The sequence below is a fragment of the Capricornis sumatraensis genome, chromosome 3, assembly GCF_032405125.1.
Source record: "Capricornis sumatraensis isolate serow.1 chromosome 3, serow.2, whole genome shotgun sequence".
Classification (NCBI taxonomy): Eukaryota; Metazoa; Chordata; class Mammalia; order Artiodactyla; family Bovidae; genus Capricornis; species Capricornis sumatraensis.
In genome coordinates this window covers 156,618,431-156,640,088 of record NC_091071.1, presented here as the reverse complement: position 1 = coordinate 156,640,088, position 21,658 = coordinate 156,618,431, and the positions used below count along the sequence as shown (strand labels likewise).

The 21,658-nt window shown below is 41.8% G+C and overlaps 1 protein-coding gene across 1 annotated transcript in view; it reads left to right on the top strand.

The window, feature by feature from the left end:
- The window catches only part of WDFY1 (WD repeat and FYVE domain containing 1), a 55,858-nt gene that overhangs the window by 22,296 nt on the left and 11,904 nt on the right, over window positions 1-21,658 (top strand). The window contains exons 2-8 of the mRNA XM_068967434.1: window positions 219-286; window positions 6,541-6,614; window positions 13,752-13,806; window positions 15,301-15,451; window positions 17,193-17,305; window positions 19,357-19,483; window positions 20,475-20,580. Of these exons, the coding sequence (XP_068823535.1) occupies window positions 219-286; window positions 6,541-6,614; window positions 13,752-13,806; window positions 15,301-15,451; window positions 17,193-17,305; window positions 19,357-19,483; window positions 20,475-20,580 (694 nt within the window). The remainder of the gene's footprint in view (window positions 1-218; window positions 287-6,540; window positions 6,615-13,751; window positions 13,807-15,300; window positions 15,452-17,192; window positions 17,306-19,356; window positions 19,484-20,474; window positions 20,581-21,658) is intronic.

Below are 21,658 nucleotides of genomic sequence, written 5' to 3'. Positions count from 1 at the left end.
ACTCTGTGTGTGTGTGTTTGTGTGTGTAGACATGTACATACTAGTATAATACACCATGTACTGTGTGTGTGTGTGTGTGTGTGTCTGTGTATGTGTGTAATTTGTCCAACTGATACATGTTATAAGGTCAGTGGGAAATAGTATTGAAAATAAGTTTACTTGGGTGGCAAAGTGGATAAATTCATTAAAGACTACTCATTCTTTTCTTTTCTCTACAGGACTATCCGAGTATGGCTGAAAAGAGACAGCGGTCAGTACTGGCCCAGCATTTACCACACAATGGCCTGTGAGTAGCTGCACTGTTCCACCCAAGAAAAATGTCTTTGATGATTTAAATTTCAAAATGAGCTTGTTGTTACCTAATACCTACAGCATTCTGTGTTAAAATGCAGGAAAACTCCCCTTCTCTTGCAAAAAGGAAGCTGAGTCAACTGGTTTAACTGAATCAACTTGAACAAAACTTGGGAAAAAAAAAATAGGAAGAGGAAAGCTGCCCACCTCCCCCATTTTCCTTTGTCTTCATTTTGCCAACTTACATTAGTATTTTCTACTTAGTAAAGCTGATACTGACACTAAAACAGGATTCTGAACACTCCTTTGCCTCATACCTGGCCTTTTATGCTACTTTTTCTTAAACTCTGGGTATCATTGAGAAATTTGGTCCAAGGCACGACACATTCTAAATGGAGATTTTTTTTTTCCCCAGTAGTCAAACATGTTCTAAAAATAAACCCCAAATATAAAGCTTTTGTATTGAGATTTTAGAAGAGCCCTGAGATGTAGTGACATAAAATTGCAATTAAATCCTGCCCTTGCTGCCGATCTAAGCTTTGCCTCCTTCTCACCCACTTCTCCATCCTTTCTTGAAAAAAAGATGTGGCACCACCCAGGTCCAAGCTGGAATCAAGTCCTGCCGCCCCAGTGGCCACATGGAAGGCATCATAGCTGCTTATTTCTGGGTGGTTTCGGTCCTTAATGAGGAGATTTTCCTCGGTTAAGGTTTCAATGTTCAGAAGCCCTCCCCTGGGAAAAGACGCACGGTTCTGGGGCAGGCTTGATGGTCTGTTACTGAAGACCATTATGAAGTTCTCTAAAGAAGAGCGCTTGCTAGGGCCAAACTCTGGACACTGCAGCTCCGTGAAGAGTTACTGCAGGGGCTGTGGGGTGTATTACAAACGCAGAGTAGCCAGTTATTCAGCAGATTCTATTCCGTCAGCTTGAGTCACCCTTCTAAGCACTGCCTGTCTTGCTAGCACGTTCTCATTTATTGCAGGGTAGCTGCAGGATTTCGATCCTATAAACATTTCCACAAAGGATTAGTAGTTTATCAGGATTTTCCTTTGTCCTACCTTTCACTAACAGCTTGGGCAGGCCGGTCACCTTCTCTGTCTTGATAACCGTTCAGTGAGAACAAGGTAGGCTTTTTGGAATACTGGTATAAAGCTAACTATTATAAAAGGACCCTTTTATATAATTATAAAATAGTTATAAAAAACTGTTATAAAAAGTAAAATTTCATTGTATGTATCTAGCCTGTTAAGACTACCTGAAACCCTAATCGTGGTCTATTGTGCAGGCAGTAGTATCTTCTGTCCTGTGTCCGCATTTATTTGTGAATGGGTCACCTTTGTTACTCAGTGTAGAACATGAAGTGGCCATTGTCTCAGTAAATGTCCTTACAGGCCCATTTAATAAATTTACTTTGGGATTTTGGGGAAGTGGGGCAAAGGCAGATGGAGCACCCTCATCCTCTGAGCCTACCTTTTACTCAACCAGAAAAAAAAAAGGCTTCTCTTAGATGAGTAACTCCTTACTTCCAATGGTCCAGTGATGGGTCCGTAGCTGGAAATAGCCACAGCAGCCCGGGGACCTCTGCCAGTGCTGGGAGATGGTTTGCCATCCTTGTGGATGGTCTTATTAATGCTGTTGGCTACGACTCCTTCCTCCTCCCCCTTCCCTTACACTTCAGATTTTGCCCACAGTTCAGTCTTCCTTGAGACCTCAGCTGTGGAGTTCATGCTCTTTAGAACAAGGAGAGTCTAAGATGGATTTTTGTACTAATGTCCAGTATTTAGTACAGTGACCGCTTGGCTTGCATTTCCCCCAAATACTTAGTTCACTTTGTAACTGATTTCTCTCCTGGGACACCAGAACCTAGCAGCAGCAGTACACACTCTCTTCCTTGGCTTTTGAGTCTTGAGCACATGGCTTTGCTTTCTCCATTGCCATCCCTTGCTATCTTGGCTTAACTGTATCCTCCGGAAGTAGCTCCCAGAACTCTTTGGCTGGAAGGATCAGGAAAAAACAGGACAGAACAGGCACAGCATCTGTGCTGTGGGTGACTTGACACCTGCGTGTTTGTATACATGCATGCAGCCTTTTGCTACCAGATGGCTGGTTATTACCTCCAGCTAGAGCACTGTCTGCTGATGAAACTGCAGGAACACTGCCAGAAGAAAACAGAATGAATGAATGTTGAGAAATTTGCTTGTCTGTTTTAGGGTGACTTTTAAAATTAAATTCAAAACACAAGAATAAAAGTGCTTTTAAAAACTACTGCAGATTCACCAGTTGACATTTTAGTGGTCATCCATGGATTTAAACTGTTTTCCATGATGAAACAGAGGAGGTCAGTAAGCGAAACCTTAGAATATTGCTGTACGTGGACCAGTTATGAATCATAACAATACCTCACGTAACAAAAATAACTTTCAGGATCTGCTTCAGCTGAAGAAAAATGTAACCTTCAGTTTCTATTTCCGTTATGGGCTGCTGCTCAGATGCTCAGTCATGTCCAAGTCTTTGCAACCCCATGGATCATGGACTGTAGCCTGCCCGGTTCCTCTGTCCGTGGGATTCTCCAGGCAAGAATACTGGAGTGGGTTGCTGTTTCCTCCTCCAGTAGGTCTTCCCAACCCAGAGATCAAGCCTGTGTCTCTTATGTCTCCTACTTTGGCAGGTGGGTTCTTTACCACCAGCACCATCTACTATATGTCCCATGCATTTTTCTTGGTACTATTTTACCAAGTCATCACAATAGCTGTTATAAGAAAGATGGTATTTTCATCATTTAGTAGACAAGGAAACTGAGGCCAGAGGTTGGAATTCCAGTCGATGTGCATCCAACTCCAGAACTGGGCTGCTCACCACAGTATGGGGTGAGTCCACAGACTTCTCCTACGAAGGACCAGACATAAATATTAGACTTTGTGGGCCAGACAGTCTCTGTGGCAGCTTCTCAACTCTGCCATTGCAGAATCAAAAGCAGTCATAAAGAATACATAGATGAATGAGCCTGGCTGTATTCCAGAAAACCCTTCGTTTTTAAAACTAGAGTTTAAAGCAAACGATTTTGTACTGCAGTGACCTTTTTAAAAGGTCGCTGATTTGAAAGATGATTTGTGTTTTCCTTGTTTATGAAACTATGTTAACATTCACATTAAAAAGAAAAGATTATCTTAAAAAAAAAGTTTATCTCACTAGAAGCTTCCCTTTTAGGAAAAAAGTCAGAGCATTTTTATATACTAAATAAATAAACCAGGAAGGCTTGCTTTTTTTTTTTTAATGTGAAAAGTCTCTAACCGTATAAAATTACTCAGCACATTGTAACTTTTACACAAAGGAGAGGTTTTACATATTCATGGGCAGTTTGTTATAAGATTGAGCATAGAAAGAATTGAAAAGAAGCTTAAAACTAGAATATTAAGATTTAGTAACAACTGAAAAGCCAGCAAAAATGATGACAGTGAATCTTTAAAGTCGTCAAAGGGATTTGATTTGTTGAAGGTAATTTTGTGTGTGATTGTTAAAGAGCATTTTGTGTGACAATAGCATCTGCCTTTGGGCTTCCCCAGTGGCTCAGTGGTTAAGAACCTGCCTGCCAATGCAGGAGATGCGGGTTTCATCCCTGGGTTGGGAGAAGGAAATGGCAACTCACTCCAGTATTCTTGCCTGGGAAATCCCATGGACAAAGGAGCCTGGTGGGCTACAGTCCAGGAGGGTTGCAAGAATTGGACACAACTTAGTGACTAAAACAAACGAACATGTATCTTTGTGGTTATAATCCTTAAACATGATCATTCTTTGTAGTTTCAAACATCAATATGGTGGATAAGGGTGTACAAACTTGTAGTCTATTCTAATTGTTAACTGTGTAGACAATTTTAGTATCTACATTTCAATGAGATGGTTCTTGGAATGCAACTGAAATAGTCTTTTTCTATAGTCTGATCATGCAGCTAACTATGTTTCTGCCTTTGAGTACAATCCAGCATTTCTTCTAGTCTTCTTCCTTTGGTGGAGAATATCTGCCATGGTAGTTCAGTTCAGGTCAGTTCAGTTGCTCAGTAGTGTCTAACTTTTTGCAACCGCATGAATCGCAGCACGCCAGGCCTCCCTATCTATCACCATCTCCCGGAGTTCACTCAGACTCACGTCCATCGAGTCCGTGATGCCATCCAGCCATCTCATCCTCTGTCGTCCCCTTCTCCTCCTGCCCCCAATCCCTCCCAGCATCAAAGTATTTTCCAGTGAGTCAACTCTTCTCATGAGGTGGCCAAAGTACTGGAGTTTCAGCTTTAGCATCATTCCTTCCAAAGAAATCCCAGGGCTGATCTCCTTCAGAATAGACTGGTTGGATCTCCTTGCAGTCCAAGGGACTCTCAGGAGTCTTCTCCAACACCACAGTTCAAAAGCATCAATTCTTTGGTGCTCAGCCTTCTTCATAGTCCAACTCACATCCAGACATGACCACAGGAAAAACCATAGCCTTGACTAGACGGACTTTAGTCGGCAAAGTAATATCTCTGCTTTTGAATATGCTATCTAGGTTGGTCATAACTTTTCTTCCAAGGAGTAAGCGTCTTTTAATTTCATGGCTGCAGTCACCATCTGCAGTGATTTTGGAGCCCCCCAAAATAAAGTCTGACACTGTTTCCACTGTTTCCCCATCTATTTCCCATGAAGTGATGGGACCAGATGCCATGATCTTCGTTTTTCTGAATGTTGAGCTTTAAGCCAACTTTTTCACTCTTTTCTTTCACTTTCATCAAGAGGCTTTTTCGTTCCTCTTCACTTTCTGCCATAAGGGTGGTGTCATTTGCATATCTGAGCTTATTGATATTTCTTCCGGCAATCTTGATTCCAGCTTGTGCTTCTTCCAGCCTAGCGTTTCTCATGATGTATTCTGATTATAAGTTAAATAAGCAGGGTGACAATATACAGCTTTGACGTACTCCTTTTCCTATTTGGAACCAGTCTGTTGTTCCATGTCCAGTTCTAACTGTTGCTTCCCAACCTGTATACAGGTTTCTCAAGAGGCAGGTCAGGTGGTCTGGTATTCCCATCTCTCTCAGAATTTTCCACAGTTTATTGTGATCCCACAGTCAAAGGCTTTGGCATAGTCAATAAAGCAGAAATAGATGTTTTTCTGGCACTCTCTTGCTTTTTCCATGATCCAGCGGATGTTGGCAATTTGATCTCTGGTTCCTCTGCCTTTTCTAAAACCAGCTTGAACATGAAGAAGTTCACGGTTCACGTATTGCTGAAGCCTGGCTTGGAGAATTTTGAGCATTACTATACTAGCATGTGAGATGAGTGCAATTGTGCGGTAGTTTGAGCATTCTTTGGCATTGCCTTTCTTTGGTAGTTAGAGAACTTTAAACTGTTTTCAAGTGGTAACTTCATTTATAGGATTTTTCTCTTTTACTTTTTTATTAGATGTTTTATTTCAAAGTAAGGTCAAGTTTCTTTGTTTCCTGGCATTCATTTCTTTCTGTGGTCAATTAAAATTCTTAAGGCTGAAGTGTACCCAAATATTTCTTTTTCCAAGTGTTCCATTTTCTAAATCACTTTAATTTTGATTTTTAGCAGAAGGAAGTGATTTATTAGAGTTTCTCCTTTCTGAAACTCATTCTCTGGCCCACACTTTCTGGAAAAAGTTTAGGTTGAACCTGGAAGGTCGTGTCTATGGGAAGAGTCAGGCTGTCTCAGTCACATGGCATTGCTTTGGACAAAGAAACAAACTGGGATTGTATGAGTCACTGCAAAACAGAACTTTTTTTGACCATTGGGGAAAAACAACAGCAACAAATAATCCCAAAGCAGCCTCCCCAGTTTGCTCACATGCCTTGGAATGGGAATTGTGGTATTGGACACTTCTCTTTCCACAGATGCCCACTACTGTTTTGCCTGTGATGGGGAAGGGAGGAGGGGCAGGATGACCCACAGAGTTTGGGTGGCAGACAGCTTCTCTAAACACTGGTCCCCACACCTTTCCAGAAACAGGTAGAAATTTCAATCAGATGAAACTTCATGCTGACTCGCTTCACCCAAAGTCATAGAAGTAACTTGGAAGGTTATTAAAGTTAAAATTCGAAACTAAAACAGCAGAAAGAAATTTAATAACATTTTAGAAAATAAAACATCTTTGCCCTCTTATTTTTTTAGCCTAAGTTGTATAGCTCTTTTTAATAACGTACCTTGAACAATGACTTAACGTGCTTAACTCTGCTCATAACATGATCTTTGTCTTTCTGGCAGCTCCCTGCTCTGCTATGGCTTACCATCATGATAGTAGACGGATATTTGTGGGCCAGGATAATGGAGCTGTGATGGTAGGTAGCTTCCAGAATGTATTCATTGTATTGACCTCCCCATGTTCACCACTGGACAGTTTAAATAAAGTTAACAAAGAATGCCCAGTTGTTTGGCATTAGGAAATGTTTCATTCAGTACAGATGGTAGACCCAAAAATGGATTAATTCTAGAATTAACTAGCATTAATTAATAAATTAATAAACTCCAGATTTTCCTTGACTTATGATGAGGCTTTGTCCTGATAAACCCATTGTAAGTTGTAAACTATCGTAAGTTTAAAATATACTTAATCTACTGAATTAATTACTTAATCTACTGAATTAATTAATCTACACCTAATCTACTGAATATCATAGCTTAGCCTCACCCACCTTAAACATGCTCAGAACACTACCGTTGGATGAAGTCATCTAACACAAAGCCTATTTCATACTAAAGTATTGAATATCTCATGTAATTTATTGAATACTGTACTGAAAGTGAAAAACAGAATGGTTGTATGAGTCCAGAATGGTTGTAAGTGTGTTGATTGTTCACTGTCAGGACGCTGAGGAGGGGCTGTGGCTGCCCTTGTCCAGCATCACGAGAGAGGATCATACGGCTTATCACCCATCTGGGAAAAGATCAACATTCAAAAGTCAAAGTACAGTTTCTACTGAATGTGTATCGCTTTTACACCATTGTAAAACGGAAAAATCATAAGTTGAGCCATCCTAAGTCAGGGACCAGCTGTAGCTCCATGGAGCTCTGATGATTGATGGCTGATTCTCAGGCTAACCCACAATGCACAGCCTTTGTACAGAAAACATGAGTCCTGTGGCAGCCCCTGTCCCTGAGCCCATGAAGAAGGAGACTGGGGCAAGGAGGACGTGGGGGAGATCATGCGCGCGCGTGCGTGTGTGCGTGTGTGTGCGTGTGTGACAGAGGAGGGAGGAGAAGAACAAGATCAGGGACTAGTCATTCAGCCAACACCTCGTGTAACTCTTTGAGGCAGTGCTTCTCAAACCATCTTTGGTGAAGGACCAGATGTTTAAATTTTCAATTTATTAGAGATTGGTGTTTTTGTAAGTCTAATTGTATGTGTGTGTGTGTATATATTTCATTAAGATGTAGTTCATATACCATAAAATTCACCAAAGTGTGCAATTCAGTGGTTTTATAGTATGGTCACAAGATTGAAAGTGAAAGTGTAGTCACTCCGCCTGCCGGGCTCCTCTGTTCATGGGATAACCCAGGCAAGAATACTGGAGTGGACTGCCATTCCCTTCTCCAGGGGATCTTCCCGCCCAGGGACTGAACTTGGATCTCCTTCATTACAGTCACATTCTTTACTGCCAGAGCCAAGGTGTGTATGCATATATTTAATTGAGATATACTTCATATACCATAAAATTCACCAGCTGAACATGTGCGGTTCAGTGGTTTTATAGTATAGTTTCAAGATTATACAACCGTTAATAGTCTAGATTATTTTTATCAGTGCCTCCCACCCCCCAAAATAAATCCCATAACCTTCAGGAGTCACTCTGCATTGTCCCTTCCTTCAGTTCCTAGCAGTCAGTAATATACTTTCTGAGTTCATTCTAAACATTTTATGTAAATAGAATCATAAAATGTATAACTTTATATTTGGCTTCTCTCACTCAGCATCATATTTTCAAGGTTCATCTACGTTGTAGCTTGAATTAATACTTCAGTCCTTTTTGTGGTGGAATAATATTCTGTTGTATTCCACACTTTGTTTATCCATTCATTAGTTGATAGATAGTTGGATTATTTCTACCTTTTGGCTACTATGAATAATGTTGCTGTGAACAGTCACATAAAAGTTTGTGTGTGAACCTGAGTTTTCCATTTTATTGGGTATATACATCTAGGAATGGAATTGTGGGTCATATGGTAACTCTGTATTTAATTTTTTACAGAATTGCCAAACTGTTTTCCAAAGTTACTATACCATTTTATATTCCTACCAGCAATCTATGAAGATCCTAAATTTTTACATATTTAGCAACGCTTATTATTTTCTGATTTTGTTGATTTCCTAGTCAGTGTGAAGTGGTATCTAGCTTATCTAGTTTGTTGGCATATCATTGTTGATAGCAGCCTTTTTTAGTCCTTTTTGTTTCTGTAAGATTAATAGTCCCCTTTTCATTCCTGAGTTTAGTAGTTTGAGTCATTTCTCTCTTTTTTTTCCACCAGTCTAGCTACATGTTTGTCAGTTTTGTTCAAAGAACCAGTTTTCACTGATTCTCTGTTGATTTGTTTTCTCTATTATTTTTCTAGTCTGATAATGTGCATCAGCTCTTATTTTTTCTTCAGTTTGCTTTGAGTTTAGTTTGCTTGATTACTATTTTGGATATTACATTATTGAGTGAGAAAATTTGGAAGGATCCCTGGTGGCTCAGATGGTAATCTGCCTGCAATACAGGAGACCCAGGTTTGATCCCTGGGTCGGGAAGATCCCCTGAAGAAGAGAATGGCAACCGACCCCAGTATTTTTGCCTGGAGAATTCTGTGGACAGAGGCTACAGTCCATGGGGTCGCAAAGAGTCTAGCACGACTGGATCACTTTCACTTTTAACTTCATCCTCTTGAATGTCATGACGATATTAAATTGCCGGAAAGTTTTCTGAACACTTATTCCCTAATTTTCTGGTACTTTAATCAGGACCAGTGGTCCACAGACCTCATTTTGAGTAGCACTGCTTTACAGAACTGGGAATGGTGACAGTAAAGTAAGATTTAGCTCGTGGGTTCCATCACGTGTAAAGTGAAGAACGCACACAGAGCAGTGAGAGTGCAGGCTGGCGCCCGCACCCACCTGGCCCGAGAGAGTGGCCTGGCCAGCCTGTAACTGCTAAGCCCTAGTGGGTGGCGGGGAGTTAACCAGGAGAGGAGGGGGAGGACTTGCAGACACAGAGGGCTGTGCCAGCGAAGACAGAGGTTTTCGAGGTCAGAGTGTGTGCAGAGAACAAGAATGAAGCAGCCTGGCAGCATGAACCACATAAGACTGAAGAGGGGGCTGGAGCAGGTCCGAGAGCCGTGCGTTCAGGTTTTACTCAGCACTGGGTGTCCTGCAGAATGCTAACTAAGAAGGAAGTAGACATGGTCCCTGCTCCCAGGGCTCTTTTGGACTAGCAAGAAGGACAGGTAATACAAAAGTAAGCGTCGCGTTGCAGGTTGTGTTGAGCACTGTGGAGAAATGAACGGGAGTGGGAAGGAGAGGGTCCAGAGAGGTGTGTGGCCCCGCCCCCAGCAGACAGGATCTGCAGGAAGGAGGGCTTCTCCAAGGCTGTGACGTCCAGCCGAGGCCTGAAGGGCAGGCAGGAGACAGCCAGGCAGAGCAGGTTTTCCAGGAGCGAAGGTATGTGTGAGGCACAAGGCAGGAGGTCTCTGTGTGTCTGAGGACTTGGAGGACATCCTCTTGGCTGGTTGGTGCTGAGTGACAAGGCAGCACTAGGGCTGATGGGACCCGGTGGGCTGAGGGCAGGTCATTCAAGGCCTTGTGGGTCCGGGTGAGGTTTTCAGTTTTGTCAACCCTTGGGAAGCTCTTCCAGGGTTTTCAGCAGGAAAATGGTGTCATTTAATTTACAAAGATCCCCCTGGCTGCTCAGCGGAGCACGGAATGGCGGGCAACAAGAGTGGAGGTGGGACGGAATTCCCTGATGGTCCAGTGGTTAGTATTCGGCCTTTTCATTGCTGAGGGCCCAGGTTCTTCCTTCTCTGGTCAGGGAGTTAAGATCCGGCAAAGCCATGCAGTGCAGCCGAAAAGAAACACACACGCTCTAACACCATATATAAAAATAAACTCAAAATGGAGCAAAGACCTAAATAGAAGTATAAGGCCAGACACTATAAAACTCTTAGAGGAAAACATAGGCAGAACATTCTTTGACACAAATTGCATTCAATATCTTCTGTGATCCACCTCCTAGAGTAAAGAAAATAAAAATAAAAATAAACACATGGGACCTAATTAAACTTAAAAGATTCTTAAGGCAAAGGAAACCATAAAACAAAAAGACAGCCCACAGAATGGGAGAAAATGTTTGCAAATGAAGTGACTGACAAGGGATTAATCTCCAAAATATACAAACACCTCATGCAACTCTATGTTAAAAAAAAAAAAAACCCAATCAGAAAATGGCCAGAAGATATAAATAGATATTACTGCAAAGAAGACATACAGATGGCCAAGAGGCACATGAAAAGATGATCAGCATCAAGAGAAATACATATCAAAACTACAATGAGATATCACCTCACAATTGCCATCATCAAAAAATCTATAAACAATAAATGCTGAAAAGGGTGTGGAGAAAAGGAAACCCTCCTACAGTGATAATGGGAATATAAATTTGTACAACCATTAATGGAAAACGGTATGGCAGTTCCTTAAAAAACTAAAAATAGAACTACCATGAGATCTAGCAATCCTACTCCGGGCAAATATCCAGAGAAAACTCTAATCTGAAAAGATACATACACCCCAGTGTTCATTGCAGCACTGTTTACAATAGAAGCGACCTAACTGTTCATCGAAAGATGAATGGATAAAGATGGAACATTACTCAGCCACAAAAAGAATGAAATAATGCCATTTGCAGCAACATGGATGGACCTAGAGACTATCATACTAAGTAAAGTAAACAGATGGAGAAAGACAGATATATGATGTCGCTTACCTGTGCATGGTAAAACATGGTACAGATGAATCCATTTACAAGACAAATAGAGTCACAGATGTGGAAAACAGTGTTCTTAGCAGAGGGGGAAGTAGAGGGGAGAAATAAATTGAGACATTGGGATTGATCATATACACACTTTTATATATAAAATAGGTAAATAATAATAGACCGTATAGCACAGGGAACCCTACTCGATACTCTGTAATGCCCTAAAATGGAAAGGAATCTAAAGAGTGGATTGTGTATGTGTGCCTGTTCGGCTCTGTTGTACAGCACAGACTAACACACGTTGTAAGTCAATTATACGGCCCCAAAATTTTTAAAAATGGAGGCGGAAATATCAGTTGTTGTCGCCGTCTGGGTGAGAAGGTTGTGGCAGTGATGACAGACAGAAGCAGATGTCTTGAGCTGCAGCTATGACAGGTTGGGTGCAGGGGTGGGGAGAGGAGCAAGTCAGGTGACGGCTGGGTTTTTGGTTTGAGTGTTTGGTGGATGGTGCTATCATTTATTGAGAAGAGATGGCTTAGGGGTGTGTGGGGAGAGGGCATTTAGAACAAAAGGACAGTGAGGAATCAGTGCTAACAGTTAAGATACGGGGAGACACCATTCACGGGTGATGCGAAATGGGCCAAGGGGTGGGAGGACCAGCCAGGACAGTGGTTGTGGTAGCTGGAGGGGCAGTAAGTTTCAGGTGGGGAAGAGAGAGGATGAGATCAAGACAGGAGCATGACCTTGGGAATGGCAGTTAGCAGCTGGTGGTTGCAGGGAGAGCTGTTTCCATGCAGTGGGGTGTTGCCCTGGGGTGCAGTGGATTGAAGGGTGACTGGGGTGAGGAGCTAGAAAGCCTGAGTGTCGAGTGTGGGCTGATGTATAGAGAAGGTTTTGGCTGGAATGGGGTGGGGGGCGGGGGGCAAAGAAGTTTTAGCATTGTTAAGAGGGTTTTGTGTTCACTTGTTTGCTTTTTAAATTAGAAGAAGTCTTGAGTGTGTTTACCAGCCAGGAAGGAAGGAGCTAGGCTCTCTGCATAAGTTCACTGGACAGTAGACAGGTGGTGAGAACAGAGGGCGAGGTGCGGGATCTGCATGGTTGGGGTTGATGCTCACCAGTTTTTGGCTGCTGTAAATCCGTTGTGTGATAATAAATGCCAGTGGTCTCGTTTTTCTCCTTATGAAGATTTTTATCAGAATATGATGATGTGCATACACATAATAAGAGGCCAGGAGTGCAGGCCTCAAATAGCATCTCCAGGAATGGCAGTGGCCATGGATTTATATCTCTAGGGACCCTTCTTGTGGCTCCTGGTTCAAGGGTACTCTACCGCCATTATAGTGAAGTCACTGATACGAAACTCTTAAACAGCTCTTCGGTGGAAAGGGGTGATTAAGTCCAGTTTAGCATTAGTTAGTATTGAACTGTTGATTTCCCATCAGAGATTGTGGTGGTGGTTTAGCCGCTGAGTTGTGTCTGACTCTTGTGACCCCATGGACTGTAGCCTGCCAGTCTCCTCTGTCCATGGGATTCTTCAGGCAAGAATACTGGAGTCGGTTGTCATTTCTTTCTCCAGGGGATCTTCCCGACCCAGGAATTGAACCTGGATCTCCTGCCTTGTGGGCGTATTCTTTACTGACTGAGCTATGAGTCCCAACAGAGATTAGTATATATAAAATGCCGATACATTTTTGTACTTTGTAGAACCAAGATGAAGGACAAGAAATCAGTATTCCTTTGTGGGGTTTTTTTCATCCTGAACAATCAGCAATTCATAATGTCCATGTTACCTAGACAGTTAAGAGCTTACCAATTTAGCACTGATCGATAGAAGTTTTAAGTAGTGCATTTTTATAGAGTTTTATCTTAATCCTATGCCTGAGGCTCATTTTTTTCATTAAGAAGCACATACTTTTAATATTTTCCTAGTTATAAAGTATTACACAGTCCATAAAAACTTTGGAAGATAAAAAAGGAAAACCATCACAATCTTTAAATTTCTTTTTTTTGTGTATGTTTGTGTGTTAAATATATGTAATATGCCCCTTCTATTGCTTCAGATACCCAGTGCCTTATTTTCACTGGTGCTGAGAACTCTGTTAGTAATGGGTCTTTGTATATCACTTTACTTGTATATATCATCTTGAGAAACTTTTAGTGACACCAAGAGAGCAAAATTAACAGGATGCCTCCTTTGCAATTAGAGGGGAAGGAAGTGTAGAGCACTCGTTTGTAGAGTGGGAATTAGATCAAAATTCTGTGGTGGTCAGCAGCACTTTCTTTACTTGTCTGGTTCCAAAATAAATAGTTTTGCAAGGACAGGACCAAGAAGCAATTCTCTACTGTTCTTATGGAGCCAATCTTGAGTCATAAGGCTGGTGATGGCCAGTTTTAGATTTTACATCCTTTTGGAAAATAAGTTCCCATTGTTTTTAAAACTATAACTGTTCTCTTATTGCATGTTTTTACTTTTAGGAGTTCCACGTTTCTGAAGATTTTAATAAAATGAACTTTATCAAGACCTACCCAGGTAATTATAATACACACACTCATTTGCACACATACACACGTACGTACACAAAAATAAACTAGAACACCATGTCCTATGATCAAAATTAGGTTTTCACATTAACTTTTTAAAACGTTGGTTACCCCAGTTACATGAGAGGCTGTTATCTCTTCAGAGTTATTTACACATCCTTTTCCTGCTTATTAACATTTGAAATGTTGTATACTGTTCCACTGGGTGCACGTGTCAGATTTAGTTTAACCATTCCTCTATTTTTGAAAATGTGTACTGCTGCCATTTTTTGATAACACATACTAATATATATGAAGGTATGTACATAGGTATGTGTGTTTACATATATTTCTGTGTATTTTATATATGTGTGTGTGTAAAAGTAATTTCATATATATATGTGTGTGTGTGTCCTTGATGGTTACTGACTCAGATCCTGTAACTCTTATTACTTTAAGATAGATTACTAAAAGTACAATAACTGGGTCAAACATTAAAACTTTTTTTTAATACTCTAGATTTATTTTGCAAAACTCTTTCCAGCAATAGTGTAAATATTTTAATGAGTAGTGATTGAAAGTGCCTGTTCATTAAGTCTTCATTGCTCTTATTAAATGCTTATTGCCAGTTTGATAGTCAAAATAGTTCTGTTTTAAAATTATTTAAACTTTATTTGATATTGGCCATTTGTTATGTTTTATGAATGTCTACATGACTACACCTGCATTCCCAGGGGGGTTGTAGTGTTTTCTGGTTAATTTATAAGAAACAGTCCCTCTGTTTTTCTGAAGCAGTCTGTACAGCTGAGAGTAAGGTCAGATGTGTTTCTGTCTAGCTTCTGACTTCATTCATCAGACTGGGCATTTATTAAACACCAGCTGTATGCAAGACCCTGCTCCACGTAAAGTAGACAGGTCACTGCCCTGGTATGGCTTAAAATTGACCTGGAGATAGAAATATTCCAGAAGTTAGGTAATAGAATACTTCCTCATTCTCAGTTACTACTCTGGAATGTGGAACTTTACAAATGCTTCATCTTAGAAATAATGAAAAGTTAATTTCAGAAAATTTCAGTTGCCCTTTTCACAATGCCAGCGTTTTTTAAAGAGTCAAAGCACTAAAGGTACAGACAATAAAAACAAACCAGTTAAGAAAAGACTACTGCTTTCCATGAAACTCATTGATAGTTGTTTGAGGTTTTTTAAAATCTGTCCTCTGATATATTATTTGAATCCCTCTTGAGCATTATTCTTTTAAGGATCTGTAGCTTCTGATGGTCTCCTCCCTTGCAGGGAGGCAGAGGGCAGGGCCTCGGAAAGCCTGCCCATTAGATCATGGGTTGGGGGTCGGGCAGATTCTCTGCCGCCTGTTCAGAGTGCAGGCTTTCCAAGGTGGGCCTGTCCAGCCTGTGAGTCTGCAGCTGACCGGATGGAGAAGGGGAGCCCCAGTTCCCACCCACTGAGACTGGATCGCCCAGGTCGTGTTTCCTCTCTGTTCCCACAGCTCATCAGAACCGGGTGACGGCGATCATCTTCAGCCTGGCCACCGAGTGGGTGATCAGCACGGGCCACGACAAGTGTGTCAGTTGGATGTGCACCCGCAGCGGGAACATGCTCGGGAGGCACTTCTTCTCTTCCTGGGCCTCGTGTCTGCAGTATCCTTCCTGGTCTCAGGACTTAGCTCTGTATCTGATCCTCAACTGCTAATTGAGATCTAAAGGCTGAATGATTCCTACATATTTCACATAAAATTGAAGAATTTCTGTCTCTCCTTTCTTGGGTATAAAATTGGTTTATTAGGACTTGGTGGTTAAGACTTGGCCTCCCAATGCAGAGGATGTGGGTTCGATCCCTAGTCGAGGAACTAAAATCCCGCATGCCTCTTGGCCGAAAACCCAGAACAGAAAACAGAAAAACTATGGTAACACATTCAGTAAGGACTTTAAAAGTGGTCCACATTAAAACAAACAAACGAAATTCTTTTAAAAATGGTTTATTAAAAGTAATAAATGAATTGCTGTTCTCTGCTGGGGTGTGCTATAGGTGTTTTAATACAGAAATCTCAGAAAATCTAAACCTTGTTAATACAGACCCCTCCCTTCACTCCTTTGCTTTTTGAAGTGAAAGAAGAGACTTTTTGTTGTGTAAAGAGGGAAAAAAAGGAATGAATCTTCTAGTAGTGGGTTATTTGCAGACCTGGCAAGAGAATACAAGAATTTGCGACCCTGGAATTCATAAAAGGGCTACAAGGAGTTTTTTAGTTATCTTGTGTGTGTTTGAAGAGGGTTCATAATCTTTATATGACTCTCGAAGGTGCCTCTGGATCCCTCAAATGTTAAGAAATTGCCGCTCTGAAATTCTGCTGCTCTGTTCGATTTGTTTCCTGTAGAGCGTGCTCTTGCATCAGGCTGCCTGTGGTAGCTGTGTATCTTAGTGCTGGCAAGGTAAAGGCTGTCAGCCACAGGCAAATGCCCCATGGTATTTTCTCTTTCCGTTTTGGACATCTGGTGTAGTGAAATTCTTTCTTCCATTGAGAGCCTTTATAAAAATGTTTGCTACAAATGAACGTATAGCCTGAGATACTTAAAATAGTACCATACACTTTAGAATCAACCAAGGGAAGACTACTCAGATATGTCATGTACCATATAGGCTTTCTGTTAATGTGTTTCATATGGATTGATAGAAAATAGCACAGAATTGCGTCATTGTGGCCCAGCCTGTGGTCTTCCTTTTGATCCATGTTTTGGAATTAAAACAGTAATTATCTTATTGTGTTTAGATACCTGATTTGCCACAAACTGCTATGGCCATAGAGTAACTGAGTGTTAATGACAAGTTGTTACCAGTAGTTAATCTATTTTTAAATTTTAAATTTACTACTGCCCCAAATGACTGCCTTTTGGATGGCTAAGCAATTTAAAGTAAACCATCCTCTTCACTTAAATCTAGGCCCCCCAAAAGATGAGTTCACATCGTTTCCTCTCCGTTTTACATTATTTCCAGAGATAATTTCATAAAAGGCATTTTTCTTCCAGTTCTTTTTGACTGTTTTCATTATTAGTTTACATTTTAAAACTTTACTAAGATTACTTATTTTTATGTCTTTCTCTCTCTTTCTCAGTTCTTTTATCTTTTTTGTTGCTAATTCCTAGGATATCAGTTGAAATAATAACAGGTACTCAGTGAATGCTTATTGAATGAATGAATATTAATTTTCCTGATAATTCTAGCTTAAAGCATTTTTTCTTTGATGTTTCCATGCTGTATGATTTTCAGTGAAGTGTTTCTTTTCTCATAGTTTTAGGTTTGTGCTTACCCTTTATAGGATGTGCATTTTCTGCTTTGTAACTTTGAGATGGATTGTGTTATACGTCCTTGACTGCTTCTCCACAGATATGACTTTGATACTCAGTATGCGTTTGTTGGTGATTACTCTGGACAGATCACCCTGCTGAAACTTGAACAGAGCACCTGTTCAGTTATTACCACCCTTAAAGGACATGAAGGTAGGCTGTGTGATCACCACTGTTTTTCACCTAATACGTGTGCATCCGTGCGTGCTCAGTTGCTTCAGTCGTGTCCGACTCTTTGCAGCCCTGTGGACTGTAGCCCTCCAGGCTCCTCTGTCCATGGGGATTCACCAGGCAAGAATACTGGAGTGTGTTGCCATGCCCTCCTCCAGGGGATCTTCTTGATGCCGGGATCGAACCCGAGTCTCCTGTCTCCTGCTTTGGGAGGTGGTTTCTTTACCACCAGCATCACCTGGGAAGCCCTTTTCACCTAATATGGGCATCCAAATCTAGTTCTGGGCTCTGTGGTTTCATGAATGATTAGCTCCCTAAGATCTTATCAGGTTTCAGTTTGACTGGCCAGATGTGGAACTTCAGTCCCAGAAGATCTTATGAAAACTAAGTGAAGGCAAGGTATGGGGTTAGGTTTCATGATCCCTTCTAGATTTGTAATACTGGTGTGACATTACTTTCTGTTCTGTTCCCCTTTTTTAATTAGTTTCAGAAGAACTTTTTAAAATTTTGTATAAATGGTAAGACTTTTGGAAGAAGATTGTTATTACTATTTTAAATTTGTCGCTTTCTGGGACACCAGACAAGACACAGTAGGTCAGTCAGTACAATTGGAAGTGTATGAGCTGGTTCTGTCTTTATTTGGGAAACATCCACTGGGGAGGGACTGAGGGAAAAGAAAGACTGGGTGGAATTCTGTTATTTCTGTAGCATAGTGAGTTGGCAGGGCTTCGTTGAAAGGTTTTAAAGCTCAGTTTACTGTATTTCATAACAGATTAGAAGCTTTGAGACCATCTGGTTCAGATTGAAGAAGTAGGAGTTTATTGAAGGAATTAATGATGGATTGATTTATGAAAATAGTGTTTTTAAGTATAGCAAGTTTAAATGTCTTCTGTAGGTAATTTATTTAGATAAATCTGAGTCTGTGACCTTGTAGAGGAAAAGGGAAAAGGAAGGACAGTAAGTTTGAGTAGATAAATCTAAAGGCAGGAAAACACAGGCCCTCAGAAACCACTTTCTGTTTATGACTCATGGTCTCATGATTCCAGGCTCTTAAGTGTTCTCTGGGTTGCTCAGGACAGAATGAGTTCTGATAACTACTCAGCAGGGTTCATGTCGAAAGAGCTGGCTTGTCTGCTGTTAGGCTTTAGCTGAAAAACATGGGTCATAGGATCAAACAAGGCTAGGGTTTCTGCAGAATTGATCCCTGAAGCCAGTTTTGCACAGTACTTCTTTTTTCACTTTGGTTAAGCTTCTGTGAGAAACAAGTCTCTTGTGGTTTGCTTGTGAATATGGCTTTACCAGTTTTCTATACACCCACCAAAAATACTGTTAGCTTGTGTGACTGGTTTCATAAGTTAATTAATTTTTCTAGGCAAGCAGCAGCTAATGGAACAGTGAAGAGATCTGTTGAAAGAGAAATCTGTAGAAAGAAAGATTTTTCCCAAGGGTATCAAATTTAGTAAGTTTAGTCAATATAGAATGTGAAACGTAGGATTTGGATTTTTACCTACATTCGCTGGCATAATCGTGTGGTACAATTTCACTTTTTTTTTCCTTCCTCTAAGATGCTTAATTTCCTTAAACAGAGGCATCTTGGAATAGGACACCCACAAGGTCCCAGAGACCTGGAATAATCCAGACTTTTAACTTTGAAAATCCCTGAAACCTTCACTGCCTTTGCTCTTTAGATACTGGTAGCTATTTTTATTTTTTTCCCTTCAAAAGCTTTTTCTGAACTAACCCTCATGTACAGCTATTTTATAGTTTTTTGGTATAGAGGAGGGAAATCTTCTTTTAAACACCTTTGTGTTGAGAGTAGTTTGATGTGCAACTACCGAAAATCCTCGTCTTGTAGCTTGGGGAGGGGCTGTGCTGTGCCTCCTCCGTGACTCATGATAAAGTGTCAGACGCCCTTTTATGCCACCAAGATCCATGTTTACATCCAGACTCAGCCGGTCCTGGTTCCGTCTTCTGTTGTTGGTTGTGTGTGTGCTGGTGGAGAGTCCCAGCTAACCTCTCTCTCTCACCCCTAGGGAGCATCGCCTGCCTCTGGTGGGACCCTATTCAACGGCTACTCTTCTCAGGAGCGTCCGATAACAGCGTCATCATGTGGGACATCGGGGGAAGGAAGGGCCGCACGCTCCTGCTCCAGGGCCACCAGTGCGTGACTGGAGGGGTGGAATCCGAGCTGGGGCGAGGCGGGGGGAGGCATGAGTACTCTGAGACCACTGTCTCCAAATGGCATCCTTTCAGCTGTCCAGGTGGTCAGCCTTTCTCCTACCTTTCTCTGCCAAGGTGTCACCCTAGTGAAATGTCTGCTTCAGGCAGATGTGGGTTAGAGACCACGGGTGGGGACTTTGACCTTGGATGATGGCTTGCGGTACAACACTTAAGCCGGTCTCATTAGCGGATTTCATTAAAGAATAATACCTGGATTGACCCAGTCCCGCTTCACCTAAGCTATGGCATTTAATGCTCAGGTTTTTGCCATGTAGTCTTGAAGAGGAACCCTTTCCTCCTCATTGAGTAGGCTTGTCTGTTGCTTGGCTACGAGCAGAGTCAAGTTGAAAAGCAGCCAAGGAGAGGAAAGCTTCTCCCCACAAATCTACAAGTCAGGAGGTTGTTTCCTAGGGCATCCAGAGGAGGAGGCAGACAAGCGGCAAGCATGCAGGAGCAGGGCAGATTCCCTTACCCCGTCAGTGTGTGTCTCCGCGCGCGTGCATGCGTGTGTACCAGTAATCTCCATCGTGTTCAATTGCTTGTTCTTATGGATTATGTAAGTAAGGGAGTTACACCTCCCTTAAGAGGTGAACACCTCTTGAGTTCTGAACACCTACTTGTTCAGAAACAATCTTGTGCACCTGGAAAGAAATTACAGTGGTTGGTCCAGAAAACTGTGGTCACCATCTCCTCTCTGACCTGCAGTTCTTAATGACAGATTTGAAAGTAGTAGCGTTTATTTCATAGTAACTGTTAATTCTGTATAATACATTATAGAATGCCTGGTAACGTATATACAGGGATCCAGATGACCATACCAAACAGTGATAAAATGCCAGTTGCTGATTCCAGCGAGGGGAGACACTGGAGCCTGCATGAAGACAGTGTGTGTGTTTCCCAGCTTGAGGCAGTGACTTCTGTGTGTTTGCAGTGACAGAGTGCAGGCGCTGTGTTACCTGCAGCTCACGAGGCAGCTGGTCTCCTGTTCCTCAGATGGTGGAATTGCAGTGTGGAACATGGACGTCAGCAGAGAGGAGGTAAGAGAGAGCAAGGCAGGGCTGACCCAGGGAGGCCCACAGCCTGCCTCTCGGTTTTCCACCCTTTGGTTGGAGATGCAGGCAGTCCCAGCTCCTCCCTGCTGTGCTTACTGGTTGCTGTCTAACGCAGTCCTGTATGTCACTGTCACTGTGACCTCCACTCACTGGAGAGTTTCCACCGGGACAAGCAGTACACACACTTGGCGCATTTAGGCTGATTTTCACAGAGAAGTGCATGGAGAGGGTACTGGAGACAGTCCAGCTCGTCCAGGGAATGGACGCAGGCAGGTGCTCCAAGGTGGTGCTCCACATCTTGGGGTGGGATCCCCAAGACACTCACCAGGGACATAGCTCATCTGGGAAAATATTTCCCCATTCTCTGCTTTTATTTTCCATGAGTTCTGTCCCACTGAGTCCGTGTCACTATAGTGTTCTTTTCCGGAGACCCGAGTTTAAGTGCCTTAATTTCCTTATCTCCGTTCCTTCTTCCATCAAGTGAAATAATTGAATAAGACGACTTCTAAGCTCTCTTCCAGTTATTTATAGACAGACACTATAAACAGTAATGCTGCAGTGAACATTTTTGACCTTGTCATTGTGTGATTGTTCAGTTATTTATTTCAGACAAAATTCTGAAAATAGACCCTTCGGGTCAAGGGTATGTACAGTCTTAAGGCTCTTTATAGATGTTGTCAGATGATTTCCAGGCAGGATTTCCATTCTCATCTTTATCAGCGTAGGTATTATTTGTCTTTTCCAAGTAACATCTACCACCTGTGGTGTAGAGAGTGGCGTTGATTGCAAAGATTTTTTTGTGAGGGGGTTAGGGACTTATGGTTTAACCTCAGAAGCATTTACTGATTAGCTAAATGGTAGCCCTAAAGTCTGGAAACTTAGGCACATATACCTCGTAAATGATATTGTATTGTGGTGCATATGGGCTTCCCAGGTGGCTTAGTGGTAAAGAATCCACCTGCCAATGCAGGAGACACAGGTTTGATCCCTGGGTCAGGAAGATCCCTTGGAGAAGGAAGTGGCAACCCACTCCAGTATTCTTGCCTGGAAAATCCCATGGACA